The sequence below is a fragment of the Esox lucius genome, chromosome 14 (assembly GCF_011004845.1).
Source record: "Esox lucius isolate fEsoLuc1 chromosome 14, fEsoLuc1.pri, whole genome shotgun sequence".
In the NCBI taxonomy this organism is placed as follows: Eukaryota; Metazoa; Chordata; class Actinopteri; order Esociformes; family Esocidae; genus Esox; species Esox lucius.
In genome coordinates this window covers 24,830,163-24,855,109 of record NC_047582.1, presented here as the reverse complement: position 1 = coordinate 24,855,109, position 24,947 = coordinate 24,830,163, and the positions used below count along the sequence as shown (strand labels likewise).

The 24,947-nt window shown below is 41.1% G+C and overlaps 1 protein-coding gene across 7 annotated transcripts; it reads left to right on the top strand.

The window, feature by feature from the left end:
• The first annotated feature begins 825 nt into the window (after nucleotides 1-825).
• Nucleotides 826-22,895, top strand: scarb1 (scavenger receptor class B, member 1). 7 transcript variants are annotated; one of them, XM_010878227.4, is made up of 15 exons: nucleotides 826-850; nucleotides 2,027-2,142; nucleotides 3,827-3,987; nucleotides 5,564-5,705; nucleotides 5,784-5,987; nucleotides 7,210-7,305; nucleotides 8,474-8,589; nucleotides 8,864-9,030; nucleotides 9,305-9,423; nucleotides 16,867-16,940; nucleotides 17,079-17,130; nucleotides 17,216-17,362; nucleotides 18,200-18,241; nucleotides 19,196-19,241; nucleotides 21,674-22,895. In XM_010878227.4, exons 1-15 carry the CDS (start codon nucleotides 841-843, stop codon nucleotides 21,682-21,684), a joined length of 1,503 nt encoding a protein of 500 aa, XP_010876529.4. In that variant the 5' UTR covers nucleotides 826-840; the 3' UTR covers nucleotides 21,685-22,895. The 7 variants fall into 7 exon arrangements, with proteins under 7 accessions (XP_010876529.4, XP_010876531.4, XP_019909280.3 ...); XM_010878229.4 differs by lacking the exon at nucleotides 18,200-18,241; XM_020053721.3 differs by lacking the exon at nucleotides 19,196-19,241.
• The last annotated feature ends 2,052 nt before the right edge of the window (nucleotides 22,896-24,947 follow it).

The following is a 24,947-nucleotide window of genomic DNA, read 5'->3' as shown; positions in this document are numbered from 1 at the left end:
GGGAAGACTGTCGCCTTTTGAGTTTTGTATGCTGGAAAAACCCTGTGTATAGATGGAATGCCACCCGACAAAGTGACTGGTAATAGTGACTGCGTCACACGCCACAGACAAATTCTACCCGCCTTGGGCGGTGATAATATCAAGCCTGGTCAAGCTAACAGTTTGATTTCATTTCATCCATCCCTCATGCCATAAACACGTAGCCTTGCAAAGCCGCCTGATCAGATCGAACTTAGATTTAAACGCTACATGGATATTAGCAGAAATTAAAACTGTCTGGGCATGGGGCGTTGAGTCAAGTTAAACACGAATGCGATTGGATCTATCTCAAATTAATCAAACCAACCACGCACATGAGGTAGTACAAAATGCCATGAAAAACAAACTGTACTGTACATTGAAAAGCAGCAATCAAATAAGCAGATCATTAAGTGTAGCTTATTAACTAAAAACGATTATTACCGTCTTTGTCACAAAATCTTTGGTATGACAGACACCTTAGCAAATACCAAGAAAATATTAAAAAACTAAAACAGCACATTAAAACAGTGTTAACGACAACCTTAGGTTTGACACTGCTGAACGTTCCTTAAAAATCAATTAGGGTTAGTACTCATTATCACCTAGAACACACCCATATGTCACGAAATAGCATTTGTTAAACGGTGGCCGGCTACCGGCCGTGTCCACTTGGCGTTTAGCATTTACGTTTGTTTCGCTGTTCGCTGGGCGCTTGTAGGCGTGTTTGTTCCGAAAAAGTTGAGTTTTTTGTAATCAAGGAAGGAAGTTACATTAATTAGCTTATGTGGCTAGCAATATTATGATGTCAATCCACTTTTTATGAGCACAGGTAAGGATAAGGGATAATTAGGTTAATTAACAATTAATACAAATAATTATATAAAAGAAGAAAGTAGCGTTTGTGTATTTGATGACTACGTATTATATTAACTAGCTATTATAAACACCGATACTGCGGATAGGACGAACACACCTTTTCTGATTGACAATGGCCCAACGCCTGCTAGCGAAATTCGTTTCAAATTTGCGTATTATAGAGGGGATCGGTCTATTTTCCCGTGCCTCTCACGCCAGCTTTGCACTGCCATGTATTCCACACTGCCTTGCGCACACGGTCAAATTGTTTCAAATTGCAGACCAAACTGAAAACTAATGTTTCTTAAATAATCTAAATGACACTAATAATTTGTAGTCTGATGAGGGGCAGGGCTTTAGATCATGGTATTGAAATCACCCTTTGTATGCCTCTGGTACACTTTGCATTGTATGGGTATTAGACATAATTAATATAATAAATGGCACATCCAGTGTTAAACATTTCCATACATTGTTGGTGTTATCCTTTCTCTGATATCTGTCTTTCTAATATATTTAACAATTGCAACACAAAAAGGTGGTTAAAAATATTGCTGGTCCAATATATTTTAAATTACAGGATTTGTTACAGATTGGGGTCCCAGATGTGTTCTGCAAGGCTGTAAATTTAAGCAAATAAATGTTTTAGTCTGGACCTTATGAGGTGGATGCCCCTTTTACATATTCCTGGCGAACACGGTATGGAGTAATCAGAAAGAAATCAGGTTTCCTCCCGGGCGATGCACTTATAATAGGATGACACCGCCTCTGTGTTATGACTTATGACATCTGAACGGTAATAAAAATAGACTACAGCTCCCATCAGCCTCCGCGTGTATTGAGGCGTGACTTAAACAATATAAACACGATGGTCTGACTCCGCTGTATCTCGGCTTGTTTGAGAGACCTTTCTTATCAACCGGACTGGACTTTGAGGTCATATTTTGGCGAGTGGCATGTCCTTTACCACTTGTCAGGTAATTAGGGGTGTGTGTCTAAATTGTTCAGATTTCTATCGCGTTCTCACCAAACCAGGCAGCTCTTTAAACGAAAGCCAGAAAACTTGGCATAGCCGTTACAATGCCTCTCTTATATTGAAAGATTACAGTACAAACGTATTTGCTCTCACTGTTCAAGTTATTCCCTATAGCGATGAATACATCCAAGATAACCATCGGACTTTTTGTCGCTGGAACTCTGATGGTAGTTTTTGGGACCATTCTTGTATTCGTTGGACCTATCATTATTGACGACCAAATAGTAAAGGTAAGTATAATATTCAAGGTACATTTCAGTAACATAGGCTATCGTTTTTGTCTATACGTTATTTATTGCGTTGTAGCATTATGTCTAAGGCAAATTATTTGTTTATTAGTCCAGTGATAGGCAAACATGTGCAGTACTGCAGGATATTTTTCCAACTAAGCGCGACACCTTATAGATGAAGCAAATGTGAACGTAAATTCAACTCACCTGGTCTTTCAGGTCGGTTAAATAAAAAAAAATACATGAGCTGTTCCCTACCCTCGAGGGGAGTTCAGTTTGCTTTACGTTTGCTATGTTTCGTAGAAATTTTCTGAAAGACATCTCCCCAAAACGTTCTCTAAAGTCCTTTTAGAGAACCTTAATGTGAGGTCCGTTTGGCAACATTGAGAAGTATACGTACTGAATAACTGCGCGGCCGTGCACTCCGGGTCTATAACAAAGTATCAAAGCACTCGCATTAGCACGCTTTTTCCAGACATGTCAGCGCAGGAACTACATGCATCAATCTGTAGGTATGATGCCATCGAGTTAGCATGGACGAAAATACCTAACGAGTGTTTACAGCACTTATTCATGACCCAAATTATTATTCATGAACCAAATAATTCAGTTTGTTGGAGGGAAAAGGGTGACCTGCCCGATCCTAAATAGATTATACTAAGTGGCCACTTAGTGCACCTGTCTACATCTATATTTGAAGAAAAGCGTTGATGAGTCTGTATGGAGCTGTTTTGATTCCACTGGTCCATTGTTAAGATGAACAGCTTTGTGAAGCCGGTTTTTGTTTATTGCCAAAAACCTGGTTCTCTACAAGGAAGCTGAAACTTGGCCTCAAGTGGATCTTCCAGCTGGACAGTTACCCAACCTAACAATGAAATTGACAAAGAAATTGTTAATCAGAAAATGTATACTTTGCAATGTCCATCTGTCTCTGGACTTCTTTGAAAACCTGTGGTTTGAAGTGAAAATGGCAGTCCATTAATGCAGACGAATTGTTATAGCTTGCTTCCTATTGATTATTAATCAAGGGTGTCAATACTTTAATGTATATTGTGTCTGTACAAAGGCCAGGCATCTATATAACATGTATATGTAGCAAAAAACGGTGAGTATAACTGTTTATATTATTGAGGGAATACTAGTCAATTTATTAATGCCTTTGCACAACTTTAGGGGTTCACATCCTTTGTTTTTTTCAAGATGGCTCAAGCTCAGTAAATGTTATCATTGATGGACAGCAATATTCCAGCCTTGTATCTGAAGTCAGAACTGACTAACTTTCAGGCACACCCCTGAAAACGTACTTATTTTTGTCTTTGGCACATAGGTTTAGGTTTTCAGTAGACTGAGGTGTGCTTTTCTTTGAGATCTAACCTAAGCTTTGTTTCTGCCGGTGACAAGCTTACGCAACATGATGCTGTCACCACAGTATGTGAAATTCAGGGGGGGTTTGACTCTGATGTCAACCTGTGGACTTCAGTGTGGGATAAAAAGTGAGGGTCTTTGTCATGTAGTCTAGTAGTATTACTTAAGACTATTTGCACGGAATGGATTAGTGAAAGGGAAAAAAAACACATTGGCTTTCTTTTCACGTTGTCATACAGGCCACTAACGTGGAGTGCATTGTCTTATTTCCTTTTTCTATTGAAGTATTTTTCAGACTGTATCACTGTTCTCTCTTCAGAACTTGGTGATCGACCCTAAGAATGAAATGACCTACAGCATGTGGAAGGACGTCCCTGTCCCCTTCTTCATGTCGGTCTACTTCTTCAACGTCCTCAACCCCGCTGAAGTCCTGGCGGGGGAGAAACCCATGGTGGAGCAGAGAGGACCCTATGTGTACAGGTCGGCCTTCATGACCCCCTGTGTAATACTTTAGCTAGGACGTTTTGGGGAATGTTAGGGTAAACAAAGCATGTTAGGGTAAACAAAGTGGCACGTTTAGAAGAAGGTTACGTTTAGGAAAAGGCGTGGGCTTGGGCTGGCCTATTAGACCAGCCCACGCTGCACTCGGCCTGGCCAAACGTGTTAAACAAATGTATTTAAGAGCTGGAGCGCCAGTGTGAATCAGTGACCCATTACAATATGTCAACCCAATTAAATGCCTTGCTCCAGAAGGAGCTCACTAGATTGGCTCAATTGCAACGTTGCTTGAGTGCGGCTGGAAAATCTCAATGAAAACCTAATAACAATAAATTGATGTATCCCATGTTGGGGTTGAATCATACACTTCTGTCAAGATGCTCATTAGTGCAACCAGACTGAACACTGGCTTTTCAGAGGCTGTTACAGGACCTCTATTTCTGAATGATGGGTTTTGTTTTGGTCTTCTACTTGCAATCAACAGACGGGAGGTTTCTTGAAATGAAAGATCCTGGAAGGCATCTTTAACTGGCGTATTGGTGTTAATCTGACTGGATAATTGTTGGGTGGAGGTGAATAGCTTTTTTGCATTATGTAAGAATTGTCGTTTGGAAACAACAGCATGTGTGCGAATGCAGTCTTAATTGATTTTAGCTATGTAAGCAACTTAGGAAACTGATCACTGTCAGCTAGCAGAGATAATATCATCTTTCCCCTCTTTCAGCATGCTTTCCTCAATTAGTGGATGTCCAGGCATCTTTAACTAGTGATTAAGGGATGAACAACAAAACATATTTACAGGATTTGAAAATGTAAAAAAAAATGTGGTAGTCATAAGGGTTGGAGGTTTATTTTGCATGCACCATGGTTGATAAATGGCTGTTCTGGTTACTGTTATCAGGACATATCCATAACAATGATCATGATTAGGCAAGAGCTTGCCTGGCACAGACACATTTCTGCCTCGTCAGGACAGTGTTCTCTGCATTAAGGGAGATTCATTGCAAATGTGCAACCAGTCTGGAAGCTTGCTGTTGTTTTCAACTAGCAAACAGCCGATGAAACGTGGGAGTATTTGACCAGGCATGCATCATTTCTTGACATTCAGATCAATGCTGGCCAGCTAGACTTTTACCTTGTTGGACCAGGTTTACAGGTGGGGGTGCACCAGTACAACTTTTCCATTGTCAGTACAGATTCCATACTGAACTGAGTGCATGTGACAAACCAACAATCTATTTTATTGCATCAGCTCATTATGAACACTAGCTGTCACCGAAACCCGAATCCGTATTTCTACCTGCTATCCTACACATTTCCAATCCCACTTTTGGATCAGTGCATACATTTTTACAATGTATCCAATTTTAGTTTGCATGGTTATTGATCTAGCTTTATAACTGTAGCCTGTATGATATGCTGGATGCAGTATTTTAGAACAGGAATAAAACACAGTTAATTAACAATCTACTTTCCTACTGTCTGCATTTGAAATGAATGCCCTTTTAGCCAGTTAAATTCAACCATGCCATGGTATAAGTTCAATTTTTTTTTTTAGGAAGCGGATTCAGAAGCAGAACATTACATTCCACCCCAACGACACAGTGTCATATCTGGAATACAGGAGGTACTTCTTTGAGCCCAGCATGTCAGTGGGCAACGAGTCGGATGTGGTCACCATCCCCAACATGTTGGTGCTGGTAAGACACACTCAAACTGTTGCACAAACACACTAATAAGAACAGGACTCTTATCTGGCTCCCTCTCGCCTTTCACAGGGAGCAGCAGTGATGATGGAGAACATGCCTTATGCCGTGCGCCTGATGGTCAGTGCCACTTTTAAGACCTTTAAGGAGGGACCCTTCCTCACCAAGTCTGTTGGAGAGTTGATGTGGGGCTATGACAGCAAGCTGGTGGACTTCCTCAATAAATGGCTCCCTGGTATGCTGCCCTCCACTGGCAAGTTTGGCCTTTTCTCTGAGGTAAGCCAGGCTGAAGGAGGGGTCAAGTTTGAGGGTAGCCAAGTTCTCCGTAAGGAAGTCTCTGGAAACCATTCAGGCCACCTGAGGATAATCAGGGTGTTCTGACATTTTAGATGGGGGACTACAAGCTTTTTGGAATGCTAGTGGTCGTTTTGTGTTGACATTACCTGTAGCTTAGACAGGCCTCTTTGTAGTTTTCTTTTGCATATACACGCCGCTGAATGTTTATTTGGTACACAGACACATTGAAATAAAAGGATTGCTGCTGCAGGAAGTGAGTCATGTCGGACGAGGTCCAGGGATAATGTCAAGAGTCATGAAAGCTAAATGTTGAGCCACAAACGGGCAAATCACTATGTTGTCTGACGGTGGTGTGATGAACCTTATCTCAAAACAAACATCTCACCAGCCCTTGTTACAGATGGGCTACTGCAGCAGTTGACTGCACTGGATTCCATCAGAAATGACTGCATTGGGCATGTGATCACTAGCACTCAATTGAGGGGTGGGAAAAGATTGCCTGGTCTGAATAATCCCAGTTCTTCAGAAGTCATGCTGACTGCGGCAGCATGGATGTATCCTGCCTGGTGTCTAAGGTACCAGATGCCTAAGGAATGGGCCTAAGGTTGTTTGAAACCCACGGCTTATCTGAAATTTGTTGTTGACCAGGTGCTTCCTTTCATTGCTACAATGATCCCTTTATCATATTGATACTTCCAGCAGAGTAATGTGCCCTGTCACAAAACGGCCAATAGGGCATTTTTGGGATGAGATGCAATGAGCTGTTCGCAGCATGAACCCAGCGTCGTCCGATCCGCAGCAGCTGTATGACACTGTTGCGCTAGCATGGACTAACATCTCTGTTGAAATGTTTAGGCTCCTTACAGAATCAGTGCTCTGAAGTCGGGAGTTTCAGACCCAGTACTAGATGGGTGTACGTAATAAACTGGCTACTGAATGTATTTATTTAGCACCAACCGAATATGATTCGGCTGGCTTATCCAGGAGTCAAAACAGTAAATGGAATTTTACATGGCCTGTTATATATGGCTAAATGTGTTGAATTGTCTCTTTATGCAAAATATTCTCTTTGCCAAAAACAAGTTTGGCTCCGATGAGTGAGGCAGGACTTTGTTGGTCTGATAATTGATTATATATATTTGGCGACTGAGCAACAGTATGTTCATTTTGACAATCTGGTTTTGCCCGTTTCTCCCCTCAGTTCAACAACTCCAACACTGGCCTGTTCACAATCCACACTGGGAAGGATAACATACATCTCATTCACAAAGTGGACTCATGGAATGGCCTGACCAAGGTGAGAAGTCAGGGGACTTGGTACAGTTTTGCTAGTTGGAGGTAGAAGGTGAGTTGCAAATGCTAGGCTACTCACAGCTATTTTTAGCTTTTTGATCAGAACATAAATTTTTAGTTTTTTTTTTAAATCTATGAATAATTCCTGAATGGAATGAATACCACTAAATGACAAATATTAAAGCTAATATTAAACCTACATTTCTATGTATTGTATTCATATTGGATGTTCTCTTTGACAATAACTTCAGACTTCTAAAACCAGATAAGATACAACTGTATACAGCAAGGCTGTCCATCCCTGTTCCTAGAGATCTACTGTCTCTAACAACATTTGCCAGTAACCTTATTTAGCTTGATGTCCAGTTAATTATTACTGTCAGGTGTGTTAAGTTAGGGTTGGAAAGAAAATCAGCAGAATGTTCGATCTCCAGGAACAGGGTTGGGCATCCCTGTCATACAGTATGCCCTCTTTACCCAGCCTCTACAACCTAATGTCTGTTTAAATATGCAACCCCGCTGCCCAATGCTGGTTGAACTGGTTTGGCATTGTCTTGCTGATACAAGCAAGGCCTTCCCTTCTTTCCCATTGTCTGAATGGAAGCATAGGTTGCTCCAATACCTGTATAAATTGTTTGGCATTAATAGTGCCTTCACAGAAGTGAAAATCACCCATGCCATCAGGGATGCTGGCTTTTGTATTGCGTGTAGATAACAAGCTGGATGGTCCCTCTTCTCTTTAGCGCAGAGAACCGTGTCCATGATTCCCAAAACAAATTAAACATTTTTATTCGTCAGACCACAGGACGTTTTTCCACTTTGCCTCAGTCCATGTAAAATGAGTTCGAACCCAGAGAAGGCAACCGTGTTTCTGGTTCTTGTCTGGTTTCTTCTTTGCATGGTAGAGTTTTTAGTTGCATATGTGGATGGAGTTCACAGACAATGGTTTTTGGAAGTGTTCCTGAGCCCATGCATTGATTTCCACTACAGATCGTGTCTGTTTTTCATGCAGTGGCCTTAAGATGTCCATCCAATATTGGTTTTCAGCCTTGTCCCTTGCCTACAGCGATTCCTCCAGATTCTCTGATGTACCCTTGATGATGAGATCCCCAAACTCTTTGCAATTTTACGTAGAGTGAACTCTTGGGTTGTTTCTGTCTCTGGGTCCCTAGTTGACTAATTGGAGGACTCCTCAGTGTAACATGATCAATGGTACAGCGGGACAAATGTGGCCTCCTTTCATGACCAAACAATCAACACTGCCCTTCTACAGTCCTGACGCCTGCAGGTACACACACACACACACACACACACACACACACAGTATAGTTTGTATTTCTATTCTTTCGTGGATCAGAAAAGAACAATGTGCCAAAATGTAAGCTGGTCTAATCTGTAATGCCTAAACCTAACCCCAAATTCTAACACAAATCCCAATCATAAAGTCTACCAGACTTTACTTTTTACAAGGTCAAATGTCGGTCTGCTAAACCTGACCCCACACACACCCACCTTTTATAGAGACCCTCCCATCATCACTCTGCCTTTCTGTGTGTCTTCAGGTCATTAGAACTGATATACCAACGTGAGGGAATAATGGCGGGAATTCCTCTCTATCGTTACGTGGCTCCTAAGACTATGTTTGCCAACGGCTCAGACTACGCGCCAAACGAGGGCTTCTGTCCTTGTAGACAGTCTGGACTTCTCAATGTCAGCAGCTGCAGATCCAGTGAGTGGAGCACACGTTCTACTGTCAAACACACATAAATAGATTACATGCACCCTTTTCGACCCAAGTATTCTTTATATACACGTGTGCCGGAGAAGGTAAAAAGAAAACACGCAGAGAGTCCATCTGAACCATATTTGGATTCGATCTCCAGTCTCACGAATGTTACCGATGATGGTTGTAGTTGTTTTTTTTGATGATGGTGGTGTTGATGATTACAGTGGTGGTGGATTGAGATGCTTGTTGTATTGACAGTGGTATTATTGTATCATAGACGCCCCCATGTTCATCTCCCACCCGCACTTCTACAACGCTGACCCTGTGCTGCTGGACTATGTACTGGGACTCCACCCTACTGAGGATCAACATGGACTCTTCATAGACATCCACCCTGTGAGTAAAACACTATCCTGAAGTGAAGATGTAGAATTAAATTGACAGGATGTGTATTGGTCATGCAATCTAATAGATTTATCTCCTATTTTTAAATTGATACACAATTAAATTTAACCATTTAATCATGTAAGTGATTAATCAGAAAGCCCTTTGTGTAAACCTGCCAATGAGTCTAACCAGACAACCAACAGACACTGACCTGACTTTTCAGGTGTGGAGCAAGTTAACCATTTAACCCTAAACAGTTTCATTTACACACATCTCTGATTTGTTTGCCTTGAGCTTATACTAGATGTTCTCCTTTTTTTGCCAGTCAACTAGTAATTTGGTGTGTAGAAGCTGAGTACTGTATAGATTGTATGTTTTTAGTTTACAATCATGGCAGTAAAAGTGAGGTGTCTTATCTAAATAGGTTGAATGAATGTTTCTGATTGCTGTAGGTGTATGTAAACAACAGGATATGTAACCCATACATTTAAGTCATCTCACTTTATCTCTAAGATAACCACCAATTACTGTTCAAAGTGAATTTCAGGTGTGCAGCTGTTTTTTGGGGGCAATGTTGTCACTCTTAGCCACTCTTAAATTGTCCACACCTAAACATAAATATGTACTTCAACTGAGTGTGCAGTATTTCCACAAAGGATGCACAGAGAACGATGGGAAGTGTCATGCTTTTGTTTATATTCGGTCAGGATGGTGTAATAATTTTTTATTTTCAGTCAGGATGGTGTGTTTTTAAATCTAGTCCATGATGGAGTAATACAAATTGTATTCCATTATTTCAGTGTTATAGATGGAGTTGTGTTCTATATATCTGTGTGTACCTGATGCTACCTCCTATCCTGTCACACTAAGTGCACCCATGTCCCCTGTGTATAGGCTATGCATCAGTTAAAACAGGAGTCACGAGCTAGATTTGGGTAGACTGCCTAGTGCTTGTTTGGAAAACCACTGGCAGATTTATATTTCTATGAAAATGAACTACCAGTGGGGAGAACAAGTATTTGATACACTGCCAAATTTGCAGGTTTTCCCACTTACAAAGCATGTAGATGTATGTAATAAAAAAAAAATCCAGAATATCACATTGTATGATTTTTAAGTAATTATTTAGCATTTTATTGCATGACATAATTATTTGATACATCAGAAAAGCAGAACTTAATATTTGGTATAGAAACCTTTGTTTGCAATTAGAGATCATACGTTTCCTGTAGTTCTTGACTAGGTTTGCACACACTTCAGCAGGGATTTTGGCCCACTCCTCCATACAAACTCCAGATCCTTCAGGTTTTGGGGCTGTCGCTGGGCAATACGGGCTTTCAGCTCCCTCCAAAGATTTTCTATTGGGTTCCAGTCTGGAGACTGGCTAGGCCACTCCAGGACCTTGAGATGCTTCTTATGGAGCCACTCCTTAGTTGCCCTGGCTGTGTGTTTTGGATCGTTGTCATGCTGGAAGACCCAGCCACGACCCAGCTTCAATGTTCTTACTGAGGGAAGGAGGTTGTTGGCCAAGATCTCGCGATACATGGCCCCATCCATCCTCCCCTCAATACGGTGCAGTCGTCATGTCCCCTTTGCAGAAAAGCATCGCCGAAGAATGATGTTTCTACCTCCATGTTTCACGGTTGGGATGGTGTTCTTGGAGTTGTACTCCTTCTTCCTCCAAACACAGCGAGTGAAGTTTAGACCAGAAAGCTACATTTTTGTCTCATCAGACCACATGACCTTCTCCCATTCCTCCTCTGGATCATCCAGATGGTCATTGGCAAACTTCAGACGGGCCTGGACATGTGCTGGCTTGAGCAGGGGGACCTTGCGTGCACTGCAGTATTTTAATCCATGACGGCATAGTGTGTCACTAATGGTTTTCTTTGAGACTTTGGTCCCAGCTCTTTTTAGGTCATTGACCAGGTCCTGCCGTGTAGATCTGAGGTGATCCCTCACCTTCCTCATGATCTTTGATGCCCCACGAGGTGAGATATTGCATGGAGCCCCAGACCGAGGGGGATTGACCGTCATCTTGAACTTCTTCCATTTTCTAATAATTGCGCCAACTGTTGCCTTCTCACCAAGCTGCTTGCCTATTGTCCTGTAGCCCATCTCAGCCTTGTGCAGGTCTACAATTTTGTCCCTGATGTCCTTACACAGCTCTCTGGTCTTGGCCATTGTGGAGAGGTTGGAGTTTTAGATTCCGTCTCTCACAGTTGAGGAGTACCTATGATATAAATTACAGACCTCTACATGCTTTGTAAGTTGGAAAACCTGCAAAATCGGCAGGTTATCAAATACTTGTTCTCCCCACTGTACCATATTTATGCATGTTGTGGTGTAAGTTAGTTGAACAACATAGTCAGGTGTGTGTGTGCCTGACTTGGATGAGAACATAAAACTAAATCCTGCCTTCGATCAGAAGAACCTCATTACAACAGTAAAGCATTGAGGTGGTGGCTTTGGGGCTGCTTAACTGCATCAGAGCCTGGACAACCTGCCAACATGCCTAATTCCAAATTCATGAGGATGTGAGGTTGTCTGTCAAAATGCTGAACCTGAACCAAACATGGATCATTATCTGAAACACTGGTCCACAAAGAATAGAAAAGCAAGTCCTGACAAAATGCTGTTAGGGTGCTCTAAGCGAATGCAAGAATGCCCTCAAACATGACACAGCTGAAGGAGTACTGTGGAGTGGGCAACTATTTTTGATTTGTACAATGTATACTTTGATCAATAGTGTCCTAATTCAAAGTGCAGAATAATGCCTATCTGATGAGGGGATTAGTCACTTCAGCTTGTGTAACCTTTGCTCTGATTGGGCAGTGATGATAGTAGTTTGTTATAACAAATGACAGGATATTTTATTCATCCTGGATGTATAGAACTCTCAACATCTGAGGAAAAACAGCAAATGACGACTGAACATTTATGGTGAATGTAAGTTTTATTTTTTCTCAGCATATTAATAGGGTAACTTGGGTAATGTTTGCCATTTTAGTGCTTCATGATCCTCTCTGATCACTCTAAGTACTGCAGACATGGAAATTACATTTAGTGTTTTTAGTGCATTCTCTAGTAATTAAATCAGGGGGCCCCAACAAATTATTTCTGGAACCACTAGAGTTGGTCATCAAATACAGCATCCAAAAATGAATGACTTCCATACTATTTTTATGTAGGTTAAGTCACTGTATGGGGTGATCACAGTAAAACACCATTTGCAGTATTACAGTGGCACCCACTATTACAGTGGATTTCCGAAAGTATTCAGACCTCTTCACTAATTTTCTAAAATTGATTACATTAACATAGATTTTCCTTTATTAGCCTCCCCAAAATGTCTCAATGACCATGCACATTTTTTCTTTTTTTTTTTCCTGTGTAGTAAATTAAAGAAATTGAAAGAGCACACGGTTCAGGTGACTATTCAGACTCTTCGCTATGACACTTGAATTTGAGGTCAGGTGCATCTTGTTTCCATTGATCATCCTAGATATTTATAAAACTTGATTGGAATCCACCTTTCAGAATAAAGCTCTAACATAACAATGTGGAGGGGTCTGAATACTTCCTGAATGCACAGTCTTTGAACCACTATCCAATGAAATAAATCATGGAGTACTACCTATCCCAGGCAAGGGTGTCTTAATGTTGGGTGCCTCTAGCCTATTTTGATCATGGTAGCTATAAGACACTCTGTTAATGAGGCTACTATAGAAATTATCAACTATTGGCTGTTGCTTAAACTCTAGTCAGTGTAATCTTGTGACCCGGAACTACGTTAGAGTTTATATTGTTGTGTCCTGTACTTCTAAGGTCATTAGAATTGCAACACTTTAGATAGGGATTATGATGTAGGTATGAATGTTATGGTGTTATGATATTCTTATGGTACCACTAAACCTGATAAATGTGATGACTATAAATGTATTATGCCTGCTAGTGTGGGTGTGGAAGGTATTGTGAAGGCCATTCTCTACCAACTGAGCTATATGGGAGGTCCTAATATGGCTGAAAGTCATTTTGTTTTGCAGTCCCCTCCGATGTCTTGGGCATACCAAGACGTGTGCCACATCAGCTGGCTGATCTCACCCTTAGAATGACGGTACTTTAAGTTCCGACCACAGCAACCTCTAAGCCGAAGGACGCAATGTACAGATTGAACCGGTGTGCAAATAAAAGCTTTTAGTACATTACCCCTTCTTTGACCTAATAAAATGTTTTGCCTATGTTGCTTAGGTTTTATGATGGCTTACTAACCAGGAATCCTGCTTGTTTTAGGTTAGCTCAAGGAGAGTCTTAAAATAATTGCAGACCCAAAGATGGCTAAGCAGAAAGACAGTGATGGCCAACCTAATATGTACAATTATGGGAAATATAACCAGAACAAGTCTTCAGCCATTGATCTCTTGGGACTGTGTGTTCCTTTAATTCTATTCAGTGTTTTTTAAGTGGAGATGTATTGTTGTTTACTGCAGCTGTACTGATTGGCGTGTGGGTCAGACGGGGACAGTTGAGCAATGCACAGCTCCAGGAAGAAAAGAGAATGGTTCCCCAATGCGGGATTAACAATCTGGGGTTGGACTGCAGCCCTGGGCTGTTCAGCCACAGCACTTGGAGCTAGCCACAACTCTCTGTGCATCGTCAAGGGATCCACCAGGGAGCTCTCTCCCCAAATCCTTCTCCAGCTCTGAGCCTGGCTCTGGTCTTGTGTCCGCATGTTGTTTCCAGGCAGGGAGTAGTCTCAGCAGTCTGTTTGACAGGGCTGTGTCTTGTTCTACCATGTTAAAATGGGTCTGAAAAACCGCATTGAATTTGAATGTTACTGTTTATCCAAAACTGACAGATCTGTTTTCCGAATTCCCTGCTGGGATCACTTCCCCAAAGCTAAAACAATGAAAACAACAGAAACCGGATTTCATACATTCACTTCAATGCAATTTGCTCCATCTAAGCCAAGACATTTTGGTCTAACTTTTAGCTTCCACCTCAATGTCCAATCCCTTCAGTCTGTTATCACATATTGTTGTTGACATGTTGCAGTGCATATAAATATAACCTATAGATCAACTGCGTTACCTAACAGATTTTTATATCTGTTTCATGGAATTCGACTATCATTTTATAGTGACAAAGGTTGGAGGTATCTGTTATTGGCCAAAGTCCCCTTTCATGTGGTGTGGCCTGATCTGCTGGGTGAAGAACGACATCAGTGTACAGAGTAAGCATCTGATATAGTGACTAATACTCTTAACAAGCGAAGATACTCTGATACCACTCAGAGTGGATGGTTCCCAAAAAAATGACAGTTTTCATATTTGATAAGTCTCTAATTACTACTTCTATTAGTTGATTAATCTGATCTGAATTTGTATTTTTTATTTACAAGCTGGTCTCAGGGGATTTTCTTAAGACATAAGGTTCGAGACTGGACGCTATGGGAAGTGGTGAGCGCAGTTAGATTCCTAACAGTATCCCTTTAATTCTAACATTTCCAAGACTGAATTTAAACAATAACATGACTTGTCTCCTCTTCCCTTACCCAACGAGACCAGGATAGTACTAGCCAAGGTGGTTGGGGGGGATAGTATTGAGTGTGCAAATATGTACAAGGAGACACCAAGTCAATGCAAACTGATAGACCTGTGAGGAAGTTTCAATGGGAATATCTCAGGCACTCGCAACAATTTTGTAGAAAAATAATGACCATAAAATAAAAACTCACAATAACCTGGTTGCATAAGTGTGCACACCCTTAAACTAATACTTTGTTGAACCAACTTTGGATTTTATTACAGCACTCAGTCTTTTTGGGTAGAAATCTATTAGCATGCCACATCTTGACGTGGAAATATTTGCCCTCTTTGCAAAAGCGCTCCAAATCTTTGAGATTGCGAGGACATCTCCTGCAGATCACCCCACAGATGTTCAATTGGATTCCGGTCTGGGCTCTGGCTGGGCCATTCTAAAACGTTAATCTTCCTCTGGTGAAGCCATGCTTTTGTGGATTTGGATGTGTGCTTTGGGCAGTTGTCGTGCTCTTCAGCTTTCTAACGGACGCCTGAAGGTTTTGTGCCAAAATTGCCTGGTATTTGGAACTGTTCAGAATTCCCTCCAACCTGACTAAGGCACCTGTACCAGCTGAAGGAAAAACAGCCCAAAAGCATAATGCTGCCACCACCATGCTTCAATGTGGGTATGGTGTTCTTTGGGTGAAAACATACCTTTTTGGAATTATGGCCAATAAGTTCAACCTTGGTTTCATCAGTCCATAACGCATTTTCCCACGTGCTTTTGGGAAACTTAATGTTTGTTTTTGCGGACTTTAGCCAGCCTTGGATGTTTTCTTTGTAAGAAAAGTCTTCCGTCTTGCCACCCTACCCCATAGCCCATTTATATGAAGAATACGGGAGATTGTTGTCACATGTAGCACACAGCCAGTACTTGCCAGAAATTCCTGCAGTTCCTTTAATGTTGCTGTAGGCGTCTTGGAAGCCTTCCTGACCAGTTCTTGTCTTTTCATCAATTTTGGAGGGACGTCCAGTTCTTGTTAATGTCTCTGTTGTGCCATATTTTCTCCATTTGATGATGACTGTCTTCACTGTGTTCCATGGTATATCTAATGCTTTGGAAATTCTTTTGTACCCTTCTCCTGACTGATATCTTTGAACAATGAGATCCCTCTGATGCTTTAGAAGCTCCCTGTGGACAATGGCTTTTACTCTGAGATGCAACTAAGAAAATGTCTGGAAAATCCTATTAGAATAGCTGAACTTTATTTGTGATTAATCTGAGTCACTTTAAATGATGGCAGGTGTGTAATTACTTCTATTTAACATGAGTTTGAATGTGATTGGTTAATTCTGAGCACAGACACATCCCCAGTTATAAGAGGCTGTGCACACTTATGCAACCAGGTTATTGTAAGGATTTTATTTTTCATTTTCCCCCCTCAAAGATTTGTTTTTCAATTGAATTGTTTACATTTTAGGTCACATTAAAAGTGGAAGAAGTTCTGACATAATTTGTCTGTCTCATTCTTTTACATCACAAAGACCTGTTATTTTCAAAGGGGTCACTATAGACCTTTTTATATCCACTATGTTATGGGTGAAGTGAATGCCTTGTCTCTAATTAGGGGTTATCTATATACGCTCTCCATGTTCTGTACTTTACCCTTTGGCCTCTGGTGTCATGTTCTAGCTGTGTTCTTCATAGAGGGACTATTTCCCCACGATCTACATATCTTGATAAGGTGTGTTTGACTGTCTGGGTAGCCTGAATATGTAAATACTAAATACCGGATACTAAATGCATAGTAAACAAGCAGTTCGGCAGATTACTATTTCATATGGACACTAGCCTGGGGATGGGGAGAGAGACCCCCCTGTGGTGGTCAACTCAAAAGGCTGTAAAAATGTCCCATCCTCTCTTCTGCAGATGACCGGAGTACCTCTGAATGTGTCTATCCGTCTGCAACTCAACCTGTACATGAAGAGTGTTTCTGGAGTTGGGTAAGGAAACACCCAACCCTTAACCACAGTTCAATATATTACTGTTATTGTAATGGATAATGTCTGATGTGACAGTTGTTTCATTTTAGGATGAATGTTTGTGTACATCTTTGTTGCTTGACCGTCTGTTTGTTTCAGGGAAACCGGGAAGATCTCTGAGGTGGTGATGCCCATGATCTGGTTTGAGGAGGTGAGTGATGACCCCCACGACACTCCCTCCCATTAAAGATTACTGTAACTCATTGGTGTGCTTCATGTCCTCCACCCTGTTGTAGAGTGGGTATATTGACGGTGAAATCCTGACAACGTTCCACACTAACCTGGTGGTATTGCCGATGGTGATGGAGTACGTGCAATACTGTTTCATAGGACTGGGCTTGGCCTCCATACTGGCTGCTCTACTGGTGTACCACAGTGGGAAGGTAAGGCTGCTGTCCCCACATGGGCATCTGTGTGTGTAGATTGGATGGCAGTGTGGGGACTGGGTGGGGTGGTGTATGTTGGATGGACTGGGTCACAAACTGTATGTGGTACGCTCGATTTTGAACTTGTCTGCACCGCATGTCAGTAAAATAACATTGGGGTTGTTCTTTTGTTTGCATGGCAACACCTTTGTTTTCTAATAACTACAACTTTTGGGCCTCCAAACTGGGAACATTCCAAAGGACATTAGCTAACGATCCCATACACTTTACAACCTCAACACACAAGCCAAAATGGCCTATTACAATCACAGTGATAGCCTGTGCATAAACACATTTGCTGTAGGCTTACACTGGTCATTTATCCTATCTGGCTTCTTTAATTAATCTACTGTTTTCTTTCATAAAAATGCTCGTAGTGAGGGCTCTCCAACCCACACTTAATGAGCTGAGGTATTTATGGAGTCAACTAGGAAAGCAGTGATTATGTACAGCTCTGAAGGCTTTTAAACTATTTTGTCCTATCATATCCAATAAACATTGTAGTATAGGCTTTTATCAATTCTCTGTAAAACCAATAAGCATTTGGAATTTGGTTCATTCAAAAAACGTGACACTAGTATGTATCCTAGTCAAGAATGTCATGGTCAAACTCTCAAAGAATTGAAACTTAACCGTAACCAGTATAAAATAGAAAGTTCTCCTTTTTGCTTGTATGGCCCTACAGTTCCCTGTGGGCAATAGACTGTACTCAGGCAATGGTGTTTTCCTGAGTGCGCGCGCACGCACACAGAGTAAATACTGTTAAAACAGTTGTCCTGTTTTTCATTCCATCAGACGTTCAAAAGAGATCTGCCCTGCAGGACACAGACTGATGAGGTTGGTGTACACGTTAAGCTGTTCCCAATCACCCCTGAAAAGACGCCACAATCATACCAATCACAGGAGTTTGATAGTGACATGAATACATAACAATAAAATGATTCATCAGCACAGATTCTGATCTACTTTGATTTTGATAAAGGGAACCAATCGTACCGCTACACTGACTAACTCTGGTGTGCTGGCTCTTTGAGCTAGCCTAGCTGTCACACCCCTAATTACCAACACTGGCTGTGGTCTTAATACAGATTCAATACAATCTAGTTAGTCATAACAATCATTCTGTTGGTCCCATGTATCTCATTTGGTAAGTGCATGGTGCCTGCAATGTCAAGGTTGTGGGTTTTATTTACCACAGAGGGGCAGTGTGGGAATGTACGCACTCACTACCCTAAGTCATTTTGAATAAGTGTTTGTTATATGACTTGAATGTAAATTGTGTGGAACCCGGGCTGGAGCAAAAGCCTGCTTACTCTGCCCCCCCCCCCCCCCCGGATTAGATATAATGTAGGTGTTAAGACAACAGCTTGACTGTGTTGGTGTGTAAAGCTGATCAATTAGGTTGATCCAGAGGGAGATGGAACTTTACACCCACCCATTAGCTGGGTCAGGTGTCAGACAATCTAGAGTATTCATGTCAAAGCTCAAGATATTCTGTATGAGGCATGTCATTAACCAATCACATTAACCCTGGATGTCCTGCATGCCTTGCCCTCAATTCAAAATCACTCTGTTTTGCAAATGCGTGAGTGTGTGCACACTGCAATGATGAAAACGCAATGCATGAAACCACACACACACTTGCTCAGCACATGCTTGGCCATTCTGTAGTATAAACAACTAAACTAAGCTTCCTGTCTGTCACAGTTAAATCAACCAACTGACAGCTAATCAGGCTAATGATTAATTGTAGCTACTTTGGCTGATAAGTAAAGATTTGGTGTCTTTTAGGCACCGGCTGCCTACAAGCAGACGGACACATTAAATGGTGAAACAGGTGCGTTACAGGCCATCATTCCCTCTTCCAATGTCTTGGGTCTACACATCTCTTCTTACACACACACACACACCTACAAATGCGCACACAAAGGACCAACATTCCTATAATTTATCTACCATTTTCTTATTCACTACTTAGCCATTGTATTTGTGCCATGATTCATTGGCCCTGAGATCCCTGCCATGTTCTGGGTGTGTTTGTCTCCAGTCCAAAGATCTGAGCCAGAACCACACACATTCTGCAGCAGACCCACCGGTTAACCACCTCTGTTGTAGTACAGTGGGGCAAAAAAGTATTTATTCAGCCACCAATTGTGCAAGTTCTCCCACTTAAAAAGATGAGAGGCCTGTAATTTTCATCATAGGTACATTTCAACTATGAGAGACAAAATGAGATCATATTGTAGGATTTTTTAAACTAATTTATTGGTAAATTATGGTGGAAAATAATTATTTGGTCGATAACAAAAGTTAACCTCAACACTTTGTTATATACCCTTTTTTGGCAATGACAGAGGTCCAAGTCTTCACAAGGTTTTCACACACTTGCTGGTATTTTGGCCCATTCCTCCATGCAGATCTCCTCTAGAGCGGTGATGTTTTTGTACTTTCAACTCCCTCCAAAGATTTTCTATGGGGTTGAGATCTGGTGACCGGCTAGGGCCTTGAAATGCTTCTTACGTAGCCACTCCTTCGTTGCCCAGGCTGTGTGTTTGGGATCATTGTCATGCTGAAAGACCCAGCCACGTTTCATCTTCAATGCCCTTGCTGATGGAAGGAGGTTTTCTCACAATACATGGCCCCATTCTTTCCTTTACACGGATCAGTCGTCCATGTCTCTTTGCAGAAAAAAAGACCCAAAGCATGATGTTTCCACCCCCATGCGTCACAGTAGGTATAGTGTTCTTAGGATGCAACTCTGCATTCTTTCTCCTCTAAACATGAGTTGTGTTTTTATTTTGGTTTCATCTGACCATATGACATTCTCCCAATCCTCTTCTGGATCATCCAAATGCCCTCTAGCAAACCTCAGACAGGCCTGGACATGTACTGGCTTAAGCAGGATTTGAGTCCCTTGTGACATTGTGTATTACTGATGGTAGCCTTTGTTTCTTTGGTCCCAGCTCTCTGCAGGTCATACACTAGGTCCCCCCCGTGTGGTTCTGGGATTTTTGCTCACCGTACATGATCATTTTGACCCCACGGGGTGAGATCTTGCGTGGAGCCCCGGATTGAGGGACCTTATCAGTGGTCTTGTATGTCTTCCATTTTCTTATAATTGCTCCCACGGTTGATTTCCTCACACCAAGCTGCTTAGCTATTGCAGATTCAGTCTTCCCAGCCAGGTGCAGGACTACAATTTTGTTTCTGGTATCCTTTGACAGCTCTTTGGTCTTGGCCATAGTGAAGTTTGGAGTGTGACTGTTTGAGGTTGTGGACTGGTGTCTTTTATACTGATAAGTTCAAACAGGTGCTATTAATACAGGTAACGGGTGGAGGACAGAGGAGCCTCTTAAAGAAGTTACAGGTGAGAGCCAGAAATCTTGCTTGTTTGTAGGTGACCAAATGCTTATTTTAGTGAGGAATTTACCAATAAATTCATTAAAAATCCTACAATGTGATTTTCTGTATTTTTGTTTCTCATTTTGTCTCTCATAGTTGAAGTGTACCTATGATGAAAATTACAGGCCTCTCATCTTTTTAAGTGGGTGAACTTGCACAATTGGTGCCTAACTAAATACTTTTTTGCCCCACTGTATGAACATGTTGACCAGCGTTTTAGGTGTTTGAATAATATTGACAACGTTTTGTGGTTCAAAGTAAACCCTCCAATCTCAGGTAAAATGGACTGCATCTGAGAGGTATGAAAAGGCATACCTTCTAATTCCTCAATGTATGAAAAGGCATGATGTTTGCTGTTTAGGGGAAATAGTTTGGTTTTGATTGATAGATGTTTGTTTACTTTATGAACACCAACTTAATAAAAGTATTGTCAGCTACCTTGTTTAAATACTGACTTGTTACTATGACTCTAACTCTCTAATTATACTCTTACCTTAACTCTAAATCTCTAACTGATTCTTTCATTCCTTGGATTTCAACGCAGTGTTTTTATTTGCAAAACATAGTTTGTGGCTATTGCTAATATTGTAAAATGCAAGATCTTTTTAAAAATTTGAAATAATTAATAGTTCTTGAACCAACTGTATAAGACTTAGTTTTATTGTGTAATCATCAGTCAATTTGAATAAACAAAAATGAAATAAAATGGGTGCTTTGAACTATAGGGATAATTTCAAGCTTCATTTTAAATGGTGCCAAAATGCATTTTTAACTTTGGTTCAGAGTTCCTCACACCCTCTTCTATTTGGGAGGTGTTGGGTCAGGTCCCTCTGTTTTAACTGACTCTGTCTCTCCTTTTCCTGACAGCTAAGATATGAGAAGACTGCTATACCAAATACCAATGGGAGCACCTCACCGAGTGAACAAACCCCTCTACTCCCGGACCATGTACACTAACACAGACAAATTTGGAGTCGGGGTGGGGGATTTCTAGCCCTGTGATGTTGGATGCTGTGTTTGATACTGAAGTGCAATGGAAACCCCAAAACCAATGACACTTCTCTATATGTATACACTTTGTATCAACCATGAACCACCAACAAACCTGGGCTGATGCTAACATGACTTCATATGGAATGGGCCACACCTGATCCTGTGTCTTTGCCAGGGGACTTTTTGGACCTAGGCTCGGTTTCAGACTGACTGGTGGAATGGTTGGTTCTCCACTCTGGTGCTGTCCTATCTAACTCTGATAACAAAGGCATACAGTCTCTGTTGTAATGGGATTGTGGTCTAAGTTCTCCTCACATTTCTGACATTTAAAAATACTGGTCCTGAAGTGTTACAGGAACCCACTCAACCAAATGTGTATCGTTCTGTGTCCCTCTGCCACTCTGTTTTGGGTACATGTTGCGTTTAAATATAAAGATGTAGAATCAGCTGGCATCAGCAATCTGTAACCTTAACTATAACTGGGAGAACTTTTAGAACTGACCCAAAGCATTTAAAGGCAAAGTTATCCTACACTACAGCAGCTCACCATACCCAAGAAGCAGAAAGTCAATTATTTCTAATATGTGTATTACTTGGAATAGTGCCTCATCCCGAGAAGGGTAAAATCAAGGAGTGTCTCTATGAATGCCATAATCACCAATAATGACTAGGTGACATTTTACTTCCCCTACTGGTCGTCCTGCAATACTAATGTGCAATTTGATTAAGATACCACTTCATCACTAGTTCCCAATCCCTCCTCCGTAGGCTCTCATTGTATTGCCTCACAGTAATTTGAGTGACACCTGGTGGGCGTCAGAGGCTAGCTGCTGGGAGTTCATTTAGAACTGGCCTGTGTTTGTGTCCTCCTGTTCCCATTTACCATTTATCTGTGTACAGTAATCATTCTGTTATTGAATGTAAGGAGCATAGCACAAACCCTTGTGTCAAATCTATCACTTGGTTAAATGGCTTATTACCAAGTATATAGTTCAGTACCTATGAATGGACTATGTTTACATTTTAGTCATTTAGCTGATTTAGGGGATTTGGTCCTTCACACTCTTACAATAAACTGAATATCATATTCCTGCAACTGGTTTAGTCTCCTATGATATTTTACGTCAGATGGCAACCTCTTATGCATCAATGGCTAAGAATAATAAACATTGTATGAAAAGGGGAAGCAGAATAGTAAAGGGTGTGCATTGTTCCCCACCCTCCCCCGGTCACAAATATACAGTTTATAATCATGCCACACCTAATGTACTTGTCTGCCTGGAAAGGTATAAGGCAGCCAAAAAATTATCAGTGTCTCCACTGGTTGTAGTTGACCTCTTGAGCGCTGTGCTGATGTGCCTGTTATATACAGACACAAAGGATTTAACCAAGACAACAGGTCTGTAGACGATGTCATCAACTTCACTGGAGTTCACAGGCAACATCTGCTGGATGTGGATTAAAATAAAGGGGGAAAAATTTATGTTTTTTGATGGATGAGGGTCAGCGGAGTGAAGCGCCTCTATGGGGCCGACCTCCATTTAGCTTTATTACACTCGTTTCTTCCATAGGGGATTTTCCAATCAAATGAGATCTCTTTCGTGTAGGTTTACACCACCTCGCCATTTTGATAGCCTATCTGTAAATATCCATAGGACAAGATGAGTTTTATCAATACTGTCAAAATATAAGCAAATATATTTTTTGTAGATTCATTGAACAATTATGTTGAAAACTTTAACTTGTCCTGTCGGGATTCACAAGGTTATCATTTGGGTTTGCCCAGTAGCCTCAAGCATTCTTTATAGCTTTTAATGTTGTACTGTCATAAATAAATACAGTTAGGTCCGGAAATAATTGAACACTGACAGAAGTTTTTTTATTTTGGCAAAATATATTCAAGTTACAGTTAAATAATGAATTATGGGTTCAAAGTGCAGTCTCCCAGCTTTAATTTGAGGGTATTCACATCATATTGGAGAAAGGGTTTAAGAATTACAGCTCTTTAATATGTAATATTAATGTAATATGTAATTGACTCAAAATCTGTTTCATGGACAGGGGTGGGCTATTCCTTTGTTATATCTTCATCAATTAGGCGAGTAAAAGGTCTGGACCAGGTATGGCATTTGCATTTGGAAGCTGTTGCTGTGAACCCACAACATGCGGTCAAAGGAGCTCTCAATGCAAGTGAAACATGGTATATCCTCACGCTGCAAAAAAACATATAATCCTTCAGAGAGATAGCAGGAACATTGAGTGACCAAATCCACAGTTTGATACATTCTGAGAAAAATTAACACACTGGTGAGTTCTGCAACGCAAAAAAGCCTGGGCGTCCATGGAAGACAACAGTCCATGGAAGACAACAGTGGTGGATGATCATAGGATCCTTTCCATGGTAAAGATAAACCCCTTCACAACATCCAGCCAAATGAAGAACACTCTGAGGAGGTAGGCATATCATCATCCAGGTCTACCATATAAAGAAAACTTCACGACAGCAAATGCAGAGGGTTCACCATAAGGTGCAAACCATTCATAAGCCTCAGGAATAGAAAGGCCAAAAACATCTAGAAAAGCCAGCCCAGTTCTGGAACAGCATTCTTTGGACAGATGAAACTAAGTTCAACCTGTACCAGAATGATGGGAAGAAAAAAGTATGGAGAAGGCTTGGAACGGCCCATGATCCGAAGCATACCACATCATTTTGTAAACGCACTTTGTGACAACTGCTGATGTAAAAGGGCTTTATAAATACATTTGATTGATTGACTTATCTGTTAAACACAGTGGAGGCAGTGTGATGACATGTACAGGCATGGCTTCCAATGGCACTGGGTCACTAGTGTTTATTGATGATGTGACAGAAGACAGAAGCAGCCGGATGAATTCTGGAGTGTATAGGGATATATTGTCTGCTCAGATTGAGCCAAATTCAGCAAAGTTGATTGTACAGCGTATTACTTTACAGATGGACAATGACCCAAAACACACTGTGAAAACAACCCAGGAGTTTTTTAAGGCAAACAAATTGAATATTCTGCAATGGCCGAGTCAATCACCTGATCTTAACATAGTGATGGCCAAACGATGCTTCATTAGTGTTATTTTAGCAGCAGGATATTATGCAGGATATTAACACATT